Source organism: Bubalus kerabau, chromosome 8 (assembly GCF_029407905.1).
Source record: "Bubalus kerabau isolate K-KA32 ecotype Philippines breed swamp buffalo chromosome 8, PCC_UOA_SB_1v2, whole genome shotgun sequence".
Lineage (NCBI taxonomy): Eukaryota > Metazoa > Chordata > Mammalia > Artiodactyla > Bovidae > Bubalus > Bubalus kerabau.
The window spans coordinates 109,415,006-109,434,008 of NC_073631.1; the positions used below are offsets into that span (position 1 = coordinate 109,415,006).

At 41.4% G+C, this 19,003-nt stretch overlaps 2 gene segments (V, D, J or C); both read left to right on the forward strand.

Annotated features, from left to right (window-relative positions):
- Window positions 1-7,983: 7,983 nt before the first annotated feature.
- Window positions 7,984-9,181, forward strand: LOC129659601 (probable non-functional T cell receptor beta variable 23-1). The segment is given in 2 exon segments: window positions 7,984-8,562; window positions 8,668-9,181. Coding segments are annotated over 2 exon segments (375 nt in total).
- A 6,768-nt stretch (window positions 9,182-15,949) lies between these two features.
- On the forward strand, window positions 15,950-16,476 carry LOC129658442 (probable non-functional T cell receptor beta variable 23-1). The segment is given in 2 exon segments: window positions 15,950-15,998; window positions 16,103-16,476. Coding segments are annotated over 2 exon segments (423 nt in total).
- Window positions 16,477-19,003: the final 2,527 nt, after the last annotated feature.

The window sequence follows — 19,003 nt, forward strand, 5'->3', positions numbered from 1 at the left end:
GAGGGTAGGAACTAACAGAAACCCACCTTGAAAGAGCATAAACCAGATGGACAAATCTGTAAATGGCCACACAGGATGAGCAGAAGGGGAGATGGAAAACAGCTGGTGGGAACGCAAACCCAAGGAAGAGGAAGGAAGCTGTAAGGGGTCTCAGTTCCCCAGTTTGCAGAGTATCTGGCAAAGGAGACACAGGATGTGACCTTGATGGGTTTCTAACCACCTTTATTAAAACATGCTGCTAAGTTACTTAAGTCGTGTCCAACTCTGTGCGACCCCATAGACGGCAGCCCACTAGGCTCCCCCATCCCTGGGATTCTCCAGGCAAGAACACTGGAGTGGGTTGCCATTTCCTTCTCCAATGCATGAAAGTGAAAAGTGAAAGTGAAGTCGCTCAGTCGTGTGCAACCCTCAGAGATCCCATGGACTGCAGCCTACCAGGCTCCTCCATCCATGGGATTTTCCAGGCAACAGTACTGGAGTGGGGTGCCATTGCCTTCTCCGATTAAAACATGCCATTCCGTGCTTTTCATCTGGCAAAACTGTGGCTTCAGACATAGGGATAATCGGCAGGTCACCTGTCTTCCGTGGGGACCCTGATCACCTGGCTCAGTACAATCATTGCTCCAGACCCAGAGACTCCTCAGGGTTCATGGCTGCTTCTCATCTGTCCATGACAGAGCAACTGAGAAGAAAAATCAGCATCTCCCTTCAACCAGATTCCTGCAATCGTGCAATTTTAAAAGCAACTTTGAGGCATAACATACCAAAACAAAATGCACCAATTTAGGTCCGTATTTCAGTACATTGTGACAAGTTTATAACCCATGCAACCAGCATGAGAATCAAGACACAGACTACTTCCCCCTCCCCCAAAATCCCTCCATGCTATTTTACTAAGGTCTTTGTAACTTCTTTTACCATTCTTTGTAGCATATTAAAATGCAGAGACATTACTTTGCCAACAAAGTTCTGTCTAGTCAAGGCTATGGCTTTTCCAGTGGTCATGTATGGATGTGAGAGTTGGACTGTGAAGAAAGCTGAGCGCTGAAGAATTAATGTTTTTGAACTGTGGTGTTGGAGAACTCTTCAGAGTCCCATGGACTGCAAGGAGATCCAACCAGTCCATCCTAAAGGAGATCAGTCCTGGGTATTCATTGGAAGGACTGATGCTGAAGCTGAAACTCCGATACTTTGGCTACCTCATGCAAAGAGTTGACTCATTGGAAAAGACTCTGATGCTGGGAGGGATTGGGGGCAGGAGGAAAAAAGGACGACAGAGGATGAGATGGCTGGATGGCATCACCAGCACAATGGACGTGAGTTTGAGTGAACTCCAGGAGTTGGTGATGGACAGGAAGGCCTATCGTGCTGCAAATCATGGAGTCACAGAGTCGGACATGACTGAGCGACTGAACTGAACTGAACCGAACCATTGCTTTGTATATTTTTTATTGACAATGTCTAGCACATATTTTGTTGAAATTTTTTTTTTACTTTTCTCCAAATTTTTTTAAGACACGTATTATGAATTTACTTTGTAATATTCATATGGAATTTATTTATTAAAATATATCTTCCAAGACTTTGCATTATCCCACTTTGATTTAGTCTTTACATTTCTCAATTGATGTCTCAACCACAATATATTATAGAAAAACACCTTCTCCAGAAATAAGTGTTCACCAGCAACCATACCTGAGATCATAAGAGCAGCCTCATTTTCTGTGTGCTTGTTAGTATTGTTCTGCTTTAAAGTAAAAGAAACTAATTCAACCATACTGGAAGAGTTAAGAAGAGATACATTTTGCTTTTGAAAACAAACCAGTGAGTTAACTATATTTAAGGAGTTCTTTGACTGCAAAGCACATGACTTGCAAAGAAGATTTTCAGTTGTTGCATCTCCGCTGGTCAAGTCTGTGAATTCATTTCTTGTTCCTCTCATGGGCCATTTCTAAAATTAATATTGCTAAAAGGTCTGTACTACAGATTTAATGCAGTCCCTATCGAAATGCCTACAACAATTTTCACAGAACTAGGCCAAATAGTTCTAAAATTTATGCGAAAGACACAGAAGACCCCAGATAGTAAAGAGCATTCAAGAGAATAAAAAAATGCCCACAAAGCTAAAGGTGTCATACTCTCTGATTTCAGTCAATATAGTTAATACAGAGCTATAATAATCAAAACAGAATGGTGTTGCCACAAAAATGGACATACAATTGAGAGTCTAGAAATAAACCCACAAAAACACAGTCAGTGAAACTATGACAAGGAATGCAAGAATATACACTTTAAAAAAGATTGTCTTCAATAAGTAGTACTGGTAAAACTGGACAGCTCCATAAAAGAATGGAATTAGAATGTTTTCACACACCACACACTTATATAAACTCAAATGGATTAAAGACTGACATGCAGGCCAGGAACAGCAAAACTCCTAGAAGAAAACACAGTCAGAATGCTCTTTGACATCTATTGTAGCAACGCATATTCAGATCTGTCTCACTGGGGAAGGAAAACAAAAGCAAAAATATGCAAATGCAATTGAATTAACCTTAAAATCTTCTTACAGCAAAAACAAACAAAAGAGAACCACTGACGAAAGAAAAAGATAACGTGCTGAATAGAAGAAAATATATGCAAACAAAGTAATAGTAAACCATTAATATTCAAAATATATAAACAGGCAACTCAATATGAAAAACACAAACAACACAATTTTAAAAATGGGCAGAGGATCTTTCATCTGTCTTCCTGATTGCTTTGCAGATAAATCCCTTCCCTGACGCAAATGGGCTTCCCTTGTGGCTCAGTTGGTAAAGAATCCACCTGTAATGCGGGAGACCCCAGTTCAAGTCCTGGGTAGGGAAGATCTGCTGGAGAAGGCAAAGGCTACCCACTCAAGTCTTCTTGGGCTTCCCTGGTGGCTCAGCTGGTAAAGAATTCACCTGCAATGTGGGAGACCTGGGTTTGATCCCTGGTCTGGGAAGATCCCCTAGAGAAGGGAACGACCCACTCCAGTATTCTGGCCTGGAGAATTCCACGAACTGTATAGTCCATGGGGTCGCAAAGAGTTGGACATTTCTGAGCGACTTTCACTCTCACTTTCTGCAGCAAACCTGGGCATCTCGTGTTTTGGCTTCATGGGGGTCAGCCAAGATGAACCTCACTAGTGGTCAAGAACCTGCCTGCCAATGCAGGAGATGTAAGAGACATTCGTCTGATCTCTGGGCAGGGAAGATCCCCTGGAAGAGGGCAAGGCAACCCACTCTGGTATTCTTGTCTCGAGAATTCCATGGGCAGAGGAGCCTGGCACACTACAGTCCATGGGTGGCAAAGAGTCAGACACGACAGACCATCATTTTCCCTTTCACTTGGCATGTGGATAACTCCTTTAATAGCAGGATGTAATCTCATATCTTGTCACCCTCATAGCATCTACCACATATTTAGTACCTGTAGTTCTCCGAGTCAAATATAATTGATAAATAAGTAAATGAATGGCACTAGTATTTCTAGTGAAGATTTTGCCAAATTCCAGCCAGTAGAACAAGAAAAAAGGCTGAGAATGAGAAAAAGAGGGGAAGAAAAGTTTTAAAACACAGATGGCAAGTTTAGAAGAAGAACCAAAGGAATCTAAAGATGCAATGCATTCTTATTAATAACAGATTTAATAAGCTTATTGAATTTAACATAAATATAAAAAGTTTATTCCATATGTTATCAACAGTTAAAATATTTTTTAAAGAGAGATGATTTAAAAATTCTAATGTAACATATAAAATACATAAAAATAAATCTATTAAGTAAATGAGACTGTAATTCAGAAAGGGATTAAATTTTAGAGGAAAACATTAAAAAAATCTGAAATAAGTGAAAATGTATAACATGATCATGAATCAGTAAAACCAATGGTAAGAGTGTTCCTAATTTTGCACTATCAACTGTTTGTTCAGGGTTGTACAAAATCATGAAAGATATTTTCACAAAATTTGATGAAAGTCATCTGAAATTTAAGTGGTCAACACAGAGAAAAGAGAAAGTAATGTTGAACAGGGACAAAGTAAGCTGATTTCTCCTTGAACTATCAAATCATTTCTTAATTTAGGATAATGAAAAAGGCATAAATAAACAGACAAACGAAAATCATGGATTTAAAAGGGGAACAATGTTAAGCTGGATCATAAGAAAAGCAAAAGAGCTCCAGAAAAACATCTATTTCTGCTTTTATTGACTATGCCAAAGCCTTTGACTGCATGGATCACAATAAACTGTGGAAAATTCTGAAAGAGATGGTAATCCCAGACCACCTGACCTGCCTCTTGAGAAACCTGTATGCAGATCAGGAAGCAACAGTTAGAACTGGACATGGAACAACAGACTGGTTCCAAATATGAAAAGGAGTACGTCAAGGCTGTATATTGTCACCCTGCTTATTTAACTTCTATGCAGAGTACATCATGAGAAAAGCTGGGCTGGAAGAAGCACAAGCTGGAATCAAGATTGCCGGGAGAAATATCAATAACCTCAGATATGCAGATGACATCACCCTTATGGCAGAAACTGAAGAGGAACTAAAAAGCCTCTTGTTGAAAGTGAAGGAGGAGCGTGAAAAAGTTGGCTTAAAGCTTAACATTCTGAAAACGAAGATCATGGCATCTGGTCCCATCACTTCATGGCAAATAGATGGGAAAACTGTGGAAACAGTGTCGGCCTTTATTTTTCTGGGCTACAAAATCACTGCAGATGGTGATTGCAGCCATGAAATTAAAAGACGCTTACTCCTTATAAGGAAAGTTATGAGCAACCTAGACAGCATTTTAAAAAGAAGAGACATCAGTTTGCCAACAAACGTCCATCTAGTGAAGGCTATGGCTTTTCCAGTGGTCATGTATGGATGTGAGAGTTGGAGTATAAAGAAAGCAGAGCTCTGAAGAATTGATGCTTTTCAACTGTGGTGTTGGAGAAGAGTCTTGAGAGTCCCTTGGACTGCAAGGAGATGTAACCAATCCATCCTAAAGAAGATCAGTCCTGGGTGTTCATTGGAAGGACTGATGTTGAAGCTGAAACTCCAATACTTTGGCCACCTCATGGGAAGAGCTGACTCATTTGAAAAGACCCTGATGCTGGGAAAGATTGAGGGCAGGAGGAGAAGGGGACGACAGAGGATGAGATGATTGGATGGCATCACCGACTTGATGGATATGGGTTTGGGTGGACTCTGGGAGTTGGTGATGGACAGGGAGGCCTGGTGTGCTGCGATTCATGAGGTTGCAAAGAGTTGGACATGACTGAGTGACTGAACTGAACTGAACTGGTGTTTAAGTAGGCATTTTATATATGATAGAGCCCTCACTGGAGGTTTGCAGGGGAATAATGCAATGTTCTTCTGGGACAAGCTGTTATCCACAGAAATAAGGATGGATTTAAATTCATTTCCACAGCCTAAGCAAAGATAATCGTTATTAAAGAATCAAATGCATACACACAACTGTAAAATGTTAGCTGTCTGGTAAATAACTGGTAAGTATATCTTTATGATCTTAGGGTACAAGAACATAATTATAAAGAATTCAATGTATACCCTCCCCAAAGAGAATGTAGACTCAACTATATTAGGAATACCAACTAAAAAAAAAGGCATTACAAAGAGTGAAAGACAAGTGACTGATTGAACAGATATTAGCAGCACGTGTAACTGACAAAGTTTGCTATCAGGACTATGTAAGGAATTGTTACAAGTAAGTAATAGCTGAACATTCAAAAAGAAATACGATCAAACGGCAGTGTACTAAAAACACTAGTGGCCTATAAACATAAAAAATATATTCAATCAAAAAGTAAGAGAATTATAGAAAAAGGTCTACTTCAGTTTCACTGACTACACTAAAGCCTTCAACTCTGTGGATCACAACAAACTGTGGAAAATTCTGAAAGAAATGGGACTACCAGACCACCTGATCTGCCTCCTAAGAAACCTGTATGTATGTCAAGAAGCAACAGTTAGAACTGGACATGGAACAACAGACTGGTTGAGAATTGGGAAAGGAGTACATCAAGGCCGTAGATTGTCACCCTGCTTATCTAACTTATATGCAGAGTACATCATGTGAAATGCTGGGCTGGATGAAGCACAAGCTGAAGTCAAAATTTCTGGGAGAAATATCAATAACCTCAGATATGCGGATGATACCACCCTTATAGCAGAAAGCGAAGAGGAGCTAAAGCGCCCCTTGATGAAAATGAAAGAGGAGAGTGAAAACATTGGCTTAAAACTCAACATTCAAAAAACTAAGATCATGGCATCTGGTCCCATCACTTCCTGGCAGATAGATGGGGAAACGATGGAAACAGTGACAGACCTTATTTTCTGGGCTCCAAAATCAGAGCAGATAGTGACTGCAGCCATGAAATTAAAAGACTCTTAACTCCTTGGAAGAAAAGCAGTGACCAACCTAGACAGAATATTAAAAAGCAGAGGCATTTACTTTGCCAACAAAGCTCTGTCTAGTCAAAGCTATGGTTTTTCCAGTAGTCATGTATGGTTGTGAGAGTTGGACCATAAAGAAGGCTGAGCACCAAAGAATTGATGCTTTTAAACTGTGGTGTTGGGGAAGACTCTTGAGAGTCCCTTGGATTGCAAGGAAATCAAACTGGTCAATCGTAAAGGAAATCAGTCCTGAATATTTATTGGAAGGACTGATGTTGAAGCTGAAGCTCCAACACTTTGGCTACCTGATATGACGCCCTGACTCATTGGAAAAGACCCTGATTCTGGGAAAGATTGAAGGCAGTAGGAGAAGGGGATGACAGAGGATGGCATAGTTGGATGGCGTCACCAACTCAATGGACATGAGTTTGAGCAAGCTCTGGGAGTTGGTGATGGACAGGGAAGTCTGGTATGCTGCAGTCCATGGGGTCACAAAGAGTCAGACATGACTGAGTGACTGAACTGATTTAAACTGAAAAATCATAAAAATGCTAACTAAAACTGAAGTGATATATCATTTTATCCTAATAGACTGGCAAAGTTAAAAGAACATAAGTGACAGGACTTCCATGGCGTCTAGTGGTTAAGATTCTGGGCTCCCCTTCGGGGGAGGGGAGTGGGCTGGTTCTACTCCTGTTCAGGGTACTAATAAACCGCATGCCACTGGGCACAGCCAGAAATTTAAAACATTAGAAAGAATAGTACCAATTGAATTTTAGATGTGCAACCCTAGAAAACACACAACAGTTGTTGGGATTATTTATCTGGCTTAATTTGGAGCTTCCATGGGGCTACCCTCATGGCTCAGATGGTAAAGCATCTGCCTGCAATGCTGGAGACCAGGGTTCAATCCCTGGGTTGGGAAGATCCCCTGGAGAAGGAAATGGCAGCCCACTCCAGTATTCTTGCCTGAAAAATCCCAGGGACAGAGGAACCTGGTGGGCTACAGTCCGTGGGGTCACAAAGAGTCAGACATGACTGAGGGAATGAGCAGGCATGCACATATTAGCAGAAGTGAATTATATAAAATTATCTGCAAAAACATAAATTATTATCACAGACATAAAACTGAATAAAAATATGACACAGTAAAAGTATAAACAGAATAAATCCCTTAGATAAATTTCAAAGACATAAAACACTGATGAAAATATAATTTACAGATTCTTGCTGCTGCTGCTAAGTTGCTTCAGTCGTGTCCAACTCTGTGCGACCCCATAGACGGCAGCCCACCAGGCTCCCTCGTCACTGGGATTCTCCAGGCAAGAACACTGGAGTGGGTTGCCATTTCCTTCTCCAATGCATGAAAGTGAAAAGTGAAAGTGAAGTCATTCAGTCGTATTCAACTCTTAGCGACCCCATGGACTGACTGCAGCCTACCAGGCTCCTCAAACTGATAATGGAAGGAAAGTGAGTAAAAACTTAAACTTTAGGATTATGTTTTCCTAGACCCAGTAGAGAAAGAGTGATAAAATCTGGAAAAATAACACAGGGACGTAAAAATTCTCAGAGAAAATCTGTCTCCTAAGCTAAGAGTGTCAGGCTAGATGACTCATTTTATTATTTCTCTAGATGCTTTATATAATCATCACAAATATTTCTTTTGTATAGTTCAAAATTTGGCTTGTTCGTATAAGGTGGCTGCTGTATTCATTTGTAAGTGCAGTGGAAGCTAAGACTGACGTACAGCAAATTGTGTGTTTCATTGTCTGAGAGGGAAGGGAGGAGGGGAGGAGGCAAACCGACAAGATGAAAAGCAAGTAAGTTATTGACGTGCAACTGATTTTCATTTTTGAAGAAATGATGAAAGAGCAGAATCAGGAAAAAGACAATTGAAGCCATCTGAAATCCACACCAGTTGTTTCACCAGCTTTCCCTGCCCTCCCAGTCTATGAAAAGCCAGCATCTCAAGTACACGGGGACTGTGATGACCACAGGAAGCAACCACGTGACAAGGAGGTGCTGAAGGGGGATGAGGCCCTGAGAGGAAAAGCCACTGCGCTGCTTTCTCCCTGAGCCAGCCATGTGCCTTGGCCTCCTGTGCTGTATGGCTCTTTTATTCTGGGGAGCAGGTGAGGTGAATTAACTGGATTCTAGATTAAGGACTTTCTCCTGAGGCTGCAAAATCAGGCTCCTTCAAGGGCTTTTTCTTCACTTTTTTCTCTCTTTTCTCACAGGCTCCATGGACACTGAGGTCACCCAGAGTCCCAGTCATCTGGTCAAAGGAAAAGACCAGAAAGCAAAGATGGATTGTGTCCCCAAAAAAGGACACACTTATGTTTACTGGTATCGTAAGAAGCTGGACAAAGCATTCGAGTTTTTGGTTTACTTACAGGATGAAGAAATTATAGAAGATACAGCCATGTTCAAACAGAGATTTTCAGCTGAGTGCCACCAAAACTCACCCTGCAGCCTGGAAATCAACTCCACCGAGGCAGCGGACTCGGCTCTGTATTTCTGTGCCAGCAGCCAGTCCACAGTGCTGCACATCAGCTCTTCTTAGAGCACAAACTCACCGTGGACCCAGCTCAGGAAATCAGTGGTGTGGTAGGAGGGTAGGAACTAACAGAAACCCACCTTGAAAGAGCATAAAGAAGAAGGAAAAACCTGTAAATGGCAACACAGGATGAGCCGAAGGGGAGGTAGAAAATAACTGGTGGGAACACAAACCCAAAAAAGGGGCAGGAAGCTGTACAGAGGTCTCAGATTCTCCAGTTTGCAGGGTATCTGGCAATGGAGACACAGGATGTGACCTTGATGGGTTCCTAACAATCTTTATTAAAATATGCAGTTCTGAGCTTTTCATCAGGCAAAGCTGTACCTTCAGGAATAAGGGTAATTGGCAGGTCATTTGTCTTCCCTGGGTACCCTGATCACCTGGCTGAGCACATCATTGATCTAAACAGAATTGAGTGTCTAGAAATAAACCCACACATATATGGTCAAATTAAGCTGGTTTTAGAAAAGGCAGAGGAACCAGAGATCAAATTGCCAACATCTGCTGGATCATGGAAAAAGCAAGAGAGTTCCAGAAAAACATCTATTTCTGCTTTATTGACAATGCCAAAGCCTTTGACTGTGTGGATCACAATAAACTGTGGAAAGTTCTGAAAGAGATGGGAATACCAGACCACCTGACATGCCTCTTGAGAAACCTATATGCAGTTCAGGAAGCAACAGTTAGAACTGGACATGGAACAACAGACTGGTTCCAAATAGGAAAAGGAGGACGTCAAGACTGTATATTGTCACCCTGCTTATTTAACTTCTATGCAGAGTACATCATGAGAAACACTGGGCTGGAAGAAGCACAAGCTGGAATCAAGATTGCTGGGAGAAATACCAATAACCTCAGATATGCAGATGACACCACACTTATGGCAGAAACTGAAGAGGAACTAAAGAGCCTCTTGTTGAAAGTGAAAGAGGAGAGTGAAAAAGTTGGCTTAAAGCTCAACATTCAGAAAACGAAGATCATGGCATCTGGTCCCATCACTTCATGGGGAATAGATGGGGAAACAGTGGAAGCATTGTCGGACTTTATTTTTGGGGGCTCCAAAATCACTGTAGATAGCGATTGCAGCCATGAAATTAAAAGATGCTTACTCCTTGGAAGGAAAGCTATAACCAACTGAGACAGCATATTCAAAAGCAGAGATATTACTTTGCCAACAAAAGTCCATCTAGTCAAGGCTATGGTTTTTCCAGTGGTCATGAATGGCTGTGAGAGTTGGACTGTGAAGAAAGCTGAGTGCTAAAGAATTGACGCTTTTGAACTGTGGTGTTGTAGAAGACTCTTGAGAGTCCCTTGGACTGCAAGGTGGTCCAACCAGTCCATTCTGAAGGAGATCAGTCCTGGGTGTTCATTGGAAGGACTGATGTTGAAGCTGAAACTTCAATACTTTGGCCACCTCATGCGAAGAGTTGACTCATTGGAAAAGACCCTGATGCTGGGAGGGGTTGGAGGCAGGAGGAAAAGGGGATGACAGAGGATGAGATGGCTGGATGGCATCACTGACTCAATGGACATGAGTTTGGGTGAAGTCTGGGAGTTGGTGATGGACAAGGAGGCCTGGCGTGCTGTGATTCATGGGGGCGCAAAGAGTCGGACATGACTGAGTGACTGAACTGAACTAAACTGAAACTATGATAAGGAATGCAGGAATAAAGAGTTTGAAATAGACATTCTCTTCAATAAGCAGTGCTGGTTAAACTAGACAACTACGTAAAAAAATGAAATTGGAGCATTTCCTCATACCATACACAAATGCAAACACAAAATGGATTAAAGCTAGACATGTAATGCCAGAAACCATAAAACTCCTGGAACAAAACACAGAACACTCTCTGCCATCAGTTCTAGCAATATATGTTTTGATCTGTCTCCTCAGGAAAAGGAAACAAAAGCAAGAATGATCAAGTGGAAACTTATTAAGCATAAAACTTTGTCACAGCTGAAAACAAACAAACAAAATGTTGACAAAACAAAGACAGCCTGCTGAATGGGAGAAAATATTTGCAAATGATATAACCAGCAAAGCATTAATATCCAAAATTTTCATACTAAGTTCAATCAATTCAATATGTAAAACAAAAACAACACAAAAAAAAAAACGGCAGAAGATCTCTCATCTTCTTGCTTGGCTGTCTGCTTTGAAGACAAACCTCTTCTCTCCCACAAACCTGGGCATCTCTTATTTTGGCTTTCCTGTGGGTCAGTCAAGAAGAACCTGGTCCAGTAACAGTTGGGAGAATGATTTGCAAATATCCTGGCATGCCAATAACTCCTCTAATAGCAGGACCTAATCTTATACTTTTTAACCCTCCGTAGCATCTACCACATATCTACTACCTGTAGCTCTCTGGGTCAAACATAATTGACAAGTAAGTAAATGAAGTCCAACTCTTATTTCTGGTCATGGTTATGCTGAATATCTAGCCAATAGAACTAGAAAACAGGGTGAGAATGAGGAAAGGAACAAAGAAATGATTAAAGACAGATGGAAAATTGAGAAGAACCAAAGGAATCTAAAGAAGCATTGCATTATTAATAACAATAAATTTAATAAATTGACTGAATTTAACATAAACTTAAAAAGTCAATTTATTGCCATATATTAGCAAGAAACAGTCAAAAATATATTTTTTAAGGAGAGAGATCATTTACAAATTATAACAACATATAAAATATGTTAAAATCTATTAGGTAAATGATTATTTAATTCGGAAAAGTATTACATTTTAGGGAAAACATTTAAAAAACCTGAAACAAGTGAAGCTATACACCACGATCATGAAAAAGTTAAACCAATAGAAAGAGTATTCCTGTTTTTGTACTATCATCTATGCATTCAATGCAGCACTAATCAAAATCAGAAAAGATATTCTCATGAAATTTGATGAAAGTCACTGAAATTTAGGCAAAGAGAGAGAATAGGGAAGATAATGTTACAATTACCAAGATAGGTAGAGAAAGAAAAATAAGAATCCATAAAAATAACACACAGACTTGAAAATTCTCAGTGAAAGTCTGTTTCCTAAACTGATTGTTCCAGGCAAGATCATTCATTTTGTTTTTTCTCTAGATGTATTGCATGTTCATCACAAATATTTGTAGAGCTCAAAATTTGTTTTTTTTTAACATAAAGTAGCTGCTATACGATTTTGTAAATGCAACAGAAGCTGTGATTGACATATAGCAAAGAGTATCGTTCATGGCCTAAGAGGGAAGGGAGGAGGGGAAAAGGCAAATTGACAAGTTAAAAAAGAAAATAAATCACTGATGTGAAATGACTTCTATTCTTTAAAGACTGATGAGAGAGAATAATCAGGAAAAAAGAAAAATAAAGCAATTTCAAATTCAAACTAGTTGTTTTCCCAGCTTTTTCTGCCTTCTCAGTCTATGAAATGTTAGAGACTCATGTACACAGGGGCTATAATGACCACGTGAACCCACCACATCACAAGGAGTTGCTGAAGGGGGATGAGCACCTTAGGGAAAAAGTCACCACCCTGCTTTCTCCCTGAGCCAGACATGTGCTTCAGCCTCCTGTGCTGTGCAGCTTTTTTTTTCTTCTGGGGAACAGGTAAGTCCCTGTTGTGAAGCTGTTGGATTCCAATCTCAGGACTTTCTCCTGTGGCTGCAAAATCAGCCTTTCTCCTGAGCTTTCATTGCACTTACTGTCTCATTCCTCACAGGCTCTGTGGACACTGAGGTCATCCAGAGTCCAGGTCATCTGGTCAAAGGAAAAGGCCAGAAAGCAAAGATGGATTGTGTCCCCATAAAAGGACATATTAATGTTTACTGGTATCGCGGGAAGCCAGAAGGAGCATTTGAAATTTTGATTTACTTAAAGAATCAAGATATCAATTGTGGAAGATACAGAAGTACTTCAACAGCGATTTTTGACTCCGTGGCCCCAAAACTCACATGCAGCCTGGAAATCAACTCCACCGAGGCAGCAGACTCGGCTCTGTATTTCTGTGCCAGCAGCCAGTCCACAGTGCTTCATGTCAGCTCTTCTTAGAGCACAAACTCACCATGGACCCAGCTCAGGAAATCAGTGGTGTCGTAGGAGGGTAGGAACTAACGGAAACCCACCTTGAAAGAGCATAAAGCAGAAGGAAAAATCTGAAAATGGCCACACAGGATGAGCAGAAGGGAAGACGGAAAACAGCTGGTGGGAACACAAACCCAAGAATGGGAAAGAAAGCTGTAAGGGGACTCAGATTCCCCAGTTCGCAGGGTATCTGGCAAAAGAGACACAGGATGTGACCTTGCTGGGTTCCTAACAATCTTTATTAAGACATGTAATTTTGAGCTTTTCACTTGGCAAAACTGTGCCTTCAGAAATAATCAGCAGGGGCACCCTGATCGCCTTGCTCAGCACATTCATTGATCCAGACCCAGGGACTCCTTAGGGGTTCATGGCTGCTTCTCTCCGCTGTCCCTGCCAGAGGAGCTGAGCAAGAATCTCAGCAACTCCCTAGGTCCTGAATACTACGATTACACAAGCTTTAAAAGCAACAACTCTGCCATAAAATGCACCCAATTTGAGTATATGTTTCAATACTTTTTGACAAGATTTTGCACCTCTATCGATAGATGGCATGACAATCAAGACACAGAATACTTCTCCCTCCCCTAAAAGTCCCTCCTTGCTATTTTACTGAGGTCTTTTTAAGTTCTTTAAGCTTGGCTTCTTATTTTTTAATCATAAGATCATAGCATCCAATCCATCATTTCATGGCAAATAGAGGAGGAGAAATTGGAAACAATGAAAGGTTTTATTTTCTTGGGCTCCCAAATCACTGCAGATGGTGACTGCAGGTATGAAATTAAAAGATGCTTGCTCCTTGGAAGCAAAGCTATCACACATCTAGACAGCATATTCAAAAGCAGAGACATTACTTTGCTGATAAAGGTCTGTCTAGTCAAAACTATGGTTTTTCCAGTAGTCATGTGTGGATGTGAGAGTTGGATCATAAATGAAGCTGAGCGCCAAAGAATTGATGCTTCTGAACTATGGTGTTAGAGAAGACTCTTGTGGTGCTGGAGAGCCCCTTGGACTGCAAGGAGATGAAACCAGTCAATCCTAGAGGAAATCAGTTCTGAATATTCATTGGAAGGACTGATGCTGAAGCTAAAGCTCCGATACTTTGGCCACCTGATATGAAGCCCTGACTCATTGGAAAGGACCCTGATGCTGGGAAAGATTGAAGGCAGGAGAAGTGGGTGACAGAGTATGAGATGGTTGGATGGAATCACCAAGTCGATGGCAAGCTTTGGGAGTTGGTGACGGACAGAGATGCCTGGTGTGCTACAGTCCATGGGATCACAAAGTGTTGGACACGACTGAGCAACTGAACAGAACTAAACTGAAAAATCATAAAAATGCAAACTAAAACTAGAGTGATATGCTATTTTATCCTAATAGACTAGCAAAGGTTAAAGAACATTCAGTGCCAAGACTTCCATGGCGGTCTAGTGGTTAAGATGCTGGGCTTCCCTGCAGAGGGCGCTGGTTCTAGCCCTGTTCAGGGTACTAGTAAACCACATGCCACCTGGCACAGCCAGCAATTTTAAAACTTAGAAAGAGTAGTACCAGTTGAATTTTAGATGTGCAACCCTAGAAAACACACAACAGTTGCTGGGATTATTTATTTGGCTTAATTTAGAAAGCATTTTGTCCTAGTCTGTAAAGTTCACGTGGTGACCCTAAGGCTCAATTTTTATATACGCAGGCACAGGGAAATATTATACCTTGGTATGTAAAGAAAGGTATAAGAATGCAGTCCTGTTTGTACTAGCACCAAAATCTAGAGGAGAAAACTAGTGGAGATTAACTCAGAAAGGATAATAAATTCTGACAAACTATTAATAATAAATAGAACCTTATATATTAGTGATGGTTCATCAGGTAAAGAATCCTCCTGCTTTGCAGGAGACACAGGAGATGCAGGTTGGATCCCCGGGTCGGGAAGACCCCCTGGAGGAGGACATGGCAACCCACTCCAGGATTCTTGCTGAAAAATCCCAGGGACAAAGGAACCTGGTGGGCTACAGTCCATGGGGTCACAAAGAGTCAGACATGACTGAGGGAATGAGCAGGGACGCACATATTAGCAAAAGTGAATTATATGAAATTAACTGCAAAAACAATAATAATAAAGTATTATTTAAATTATTATATGAAATAATAATAAATTATTGTCACAGACATAATGCTGAGTAAAAAAATGACACGGAAAAAAGTATAAACAGAATAAACCCCTTAGATAAATTTCAAAGACATAAAATACTGATTCGTATGTAACTTACAGATTCTTACACAAGTCTAAAACTGAAAATGGAATGAAAGTGAGTAAACACAGGAACTTTGGGATTATGTTTACCCAGACCTGGTAGAGAAAGAATGATAAAATCTGGAAAAATAACACAGGGACTTAAAAATTCTCAGAGAAAATCTGCCTGCTAAGCTAACGGTTTCAGGCTAGACGACTCATTTTATTATTTATCTAGATGCTTTATATATCCATCACAAATACTTCTTTTGTATTGTTCAAAATTTGGCTTGTTAATATAAAATAGCTACTCTGTTAATTTGCAAGTGCAGTGGAAGCTGTGACTGACGTACAGCAAGTTGTGTATTTCGTTACCTGAGAGGGAAGGGAGGAGGGGAGGAGGCAGATAGACAAGAGAAAAAGCAAAGAAGTTATTGATGTAACTGATTTTTTTTTTTTTAAAGATATGATGAAAGAGCCTAATCAGGAAAAAAGACAATTGAAAGACTGGAATCCACACTAGTTGTTTCACCAGCTTCTCTGCCCTCCCAGTTAGACTCTCAAGTAAGTGGGCCTGTGATGACCACAGGAAGAGAGCACGTCACAAGGAGGTGCTGCAGGGAGAGGAGGAGCCTGAGAGGAAAAGCCTCTGCTCTCTTTCTCCCTGAGCCAGCCATGTGCTTTGGTCTCCTGTGCTGTGTGGCTCTTTTCATCTGGGGAGCAGGTGAGGGGAATCTCTTGGATTCTAGATTCAGGACTTTCTCCTGTGCCTGCAAAATCAAACTCCTTCAAGGGATTTTTGTGAACTTTCTGTCTCTTTGCTTACAGGCTCCATGGACACTGAGGTCATCCAGAGTCCAGGTCATCTGGTCAAAGGAAAAGGCCAGAAAGCAAAGATGGATTGTGTCCCCATAAGAGGACATATTAATGTTTACTGGTATCGCAGGAAGCTGGAAGAAGCATTCGAGTTCTTGGTTTACTTTCAGAAGCAAGACATTGTGGAAGGCACAGAAGTGTTCAAAGAGCGATTTTCAGCTCAGTGCCCTCAAAACTCACCCTGCAGCCTGGAAATCAACTCCACTGAGGCAGCGGACTCGGCTCTGTATTTCTGTGCCAGCAGCCAGTCCACAGTGCTGCACGTCAGCTCTTCTTCGAACACAAACTCACCATGGACCCAGCTCAGGAAATCACTGGTGTCGTAGGAGGGTAGGAACTAACGGAAACCCACCTTGAAAGAGCATAAAGCAGAAGGAAAAATCTGTAAATGGCCACACAGGATGAGCAGAAGGGGAGGTGGAAAACAGCTGGTGGGAACACAAACCAAAGGATGGGGCAGGAAGCTGTAAGTGGTCTCAGATTCCCCAGTTCGCAGGGTATCTGGCAAAGGAGACACAGGATGTGACCTTGATGGGTTCCTAATAATCTTTATTAAAAAGTGTAGTTTTGAGCTTTTCACCTGGCAAAACTGTGCCTTCAGAAATAAGGATAAGCAACAGAGGCACCCTGATCATGTGGCTCAGCACATTAATTGATCCAAACCCAATGACTCCTTAGGGGTTCATGGCTGATTCTCTCAGCTGTCCCTGCCAGAGGAGCTGAGCAAGAAACTCAGCAACTCCTTAGGTCCTGAATGCTACAATTACACAAGCTTTAAAAGCAACATCTCTGCAATAAAATGCACCCAATTGAGTATATGTTTCAATACTTTTTGATGAGATTTTGCACCTGTATCAATAGCTGGCCGGAGAAGGCAATGGCACCCCACTCCAGTACTCTTGCCTGGAAAATCCCGTGGATGGAGGAGCCTGGTGGGCTGCAGTCCATGGGGTCGCTAGGAGGCGGACACAACTGAGCGACTTCACTTTCACTTTTCACTTACATGCATTGGAGAAGGAAATGGCAACCCCCTCCAGTGTTCTTGCCTGGAGAATCCCAGGGATGGGGGAGCCTGGGGAGCTGCCGTCTATGGGGTCGCACAGAGTCAGACACGACTGAAGCGACTTATTGGCATAGATAGCTGGCATGACAATCAAGGCACAGAATACTTCTCCCTCCCCTGAAAGTCCCTCCTTGCTCTTTTACTGAGGTCTTTTTAAGTTTTTTAAGTTTGGCTTCTTATTTTTTAATCATAAGATCATAGCATCCAATCCCATCACTTGATGGCTAATAGATGAGGAAAAATTGGAAACAGTGAAAGACTTTATTTTCTTGGGCTCCCAAATCACTGCAGATGGTGACTGAAGGCATGAAATTAAAAGACGCTTGCTCCTTGGAACAAAAGGTATGACAAACCTAGACAGTGTATTTAAAAGCAGACATCACTTTGCTGACAAAGGTCCATATTGTCCAACTATGGTTTTTCAGTATTCATGTACAGAGGTGAGTTGAACCACAAAGAAGTCTGAGAGCCAAAGAATTGATGCTTTTGAAATGTGGTGCTGGAGAAAACTCTTGAGAGTCCTTTGGACAGCAAGGAAATCACACCAATCAATCCTAAATGAAATCAACTCTGAATATTCATTGGAAGGACTAATACTGAAGCTGAAGCTCCAAGAGTTTGGTCATTTGATGTGAAAAGCCGACTCATTGGGAAAGACCCTAATGCTGAGAAAGATTGAAGGCAGCAGGAGAAGGGGATGACAGAGGATGAGATGGTTGGATGGCATCACCGACTCAGTGGGCACGAGTTTGAGTAAACTCCAGGAGTTGGTGATGGACAGGGAGGCCTGGTGTGCTGCAGTCCATGGGTTCACAAAGAGTTGGACACAACTCAGCGACTGAACTGAACTGATGCTAACTCATTAAACTGTGTACATTAAATATGTGCAGTTTTGGTACATAAATGATAGCTCAATGAAGCTGTTAAAAATAATTAAAAAGTAAGTAAATCTAGGGCTTCCCTGATAGCTCAGATGGTAAATAATCGCCTTCAATGCAGGAGACCCCAATTCGATTCCTGGGTCGGGAAGATCCACTGGAGAAGGGATAGGCTACCCACTCCAGTATTCTTGGACTACCCTTCTGGCTCAGCTGGTAAAGAATCTACCTGCAATGTGGAAGACCTGGGTTCAAACTCTGGGTTGGGAGGAAGCTGTTAAAAATAAATAAAAGGCAAGTAAATGTAATTCAAGCCAAAAGGGCTGTTTAGAACAGTGCGTGTATGCTTGCTCAGACGTGTCCCACTCTTTACAACACCATGGACTGTAGTCCACCAGGCTCTTCTGTCTGTGGGATTTTCCAGGCAAGAATACTGGAGTGGGTTGCCATTTCCTTCTCCAGTTCATGAAAGTGAAAAGTGAAAGTAAAGTTGCTCATTCATGTCCGACTCTTCACGACCCCAGGGACTGTAGCCTACCAGGCACCTCTGTCCATGGGATATTCCAGGCAAGAGTACTGGAGTGGGTTGCCATTGCCTTCTCCAGATAAGAGTGCAAAGGCCATTAAGCTAGGAAACAATATTCTTTCTAATGAACTGTGCTAGGAAAACTGGATATCCATATACAAAAGAATACAGTTGTGTCCCTTCCTCATAGCATATACAAAAATTCACTCAAATGTATCAAAGAGCTAAGTATAAGATCTGAGATTATTCTTAGAAGAAAACAAAGGTGTAAATCTTCATGATGATGGAAATGGCAATGATTTAACTATCACACCAAAACCACAGGCAGCTAAGAAAAGCTAGGTAGGCTGGAATTCTTTGAACTGAAAAAAAAAAAAAAGTTTGTG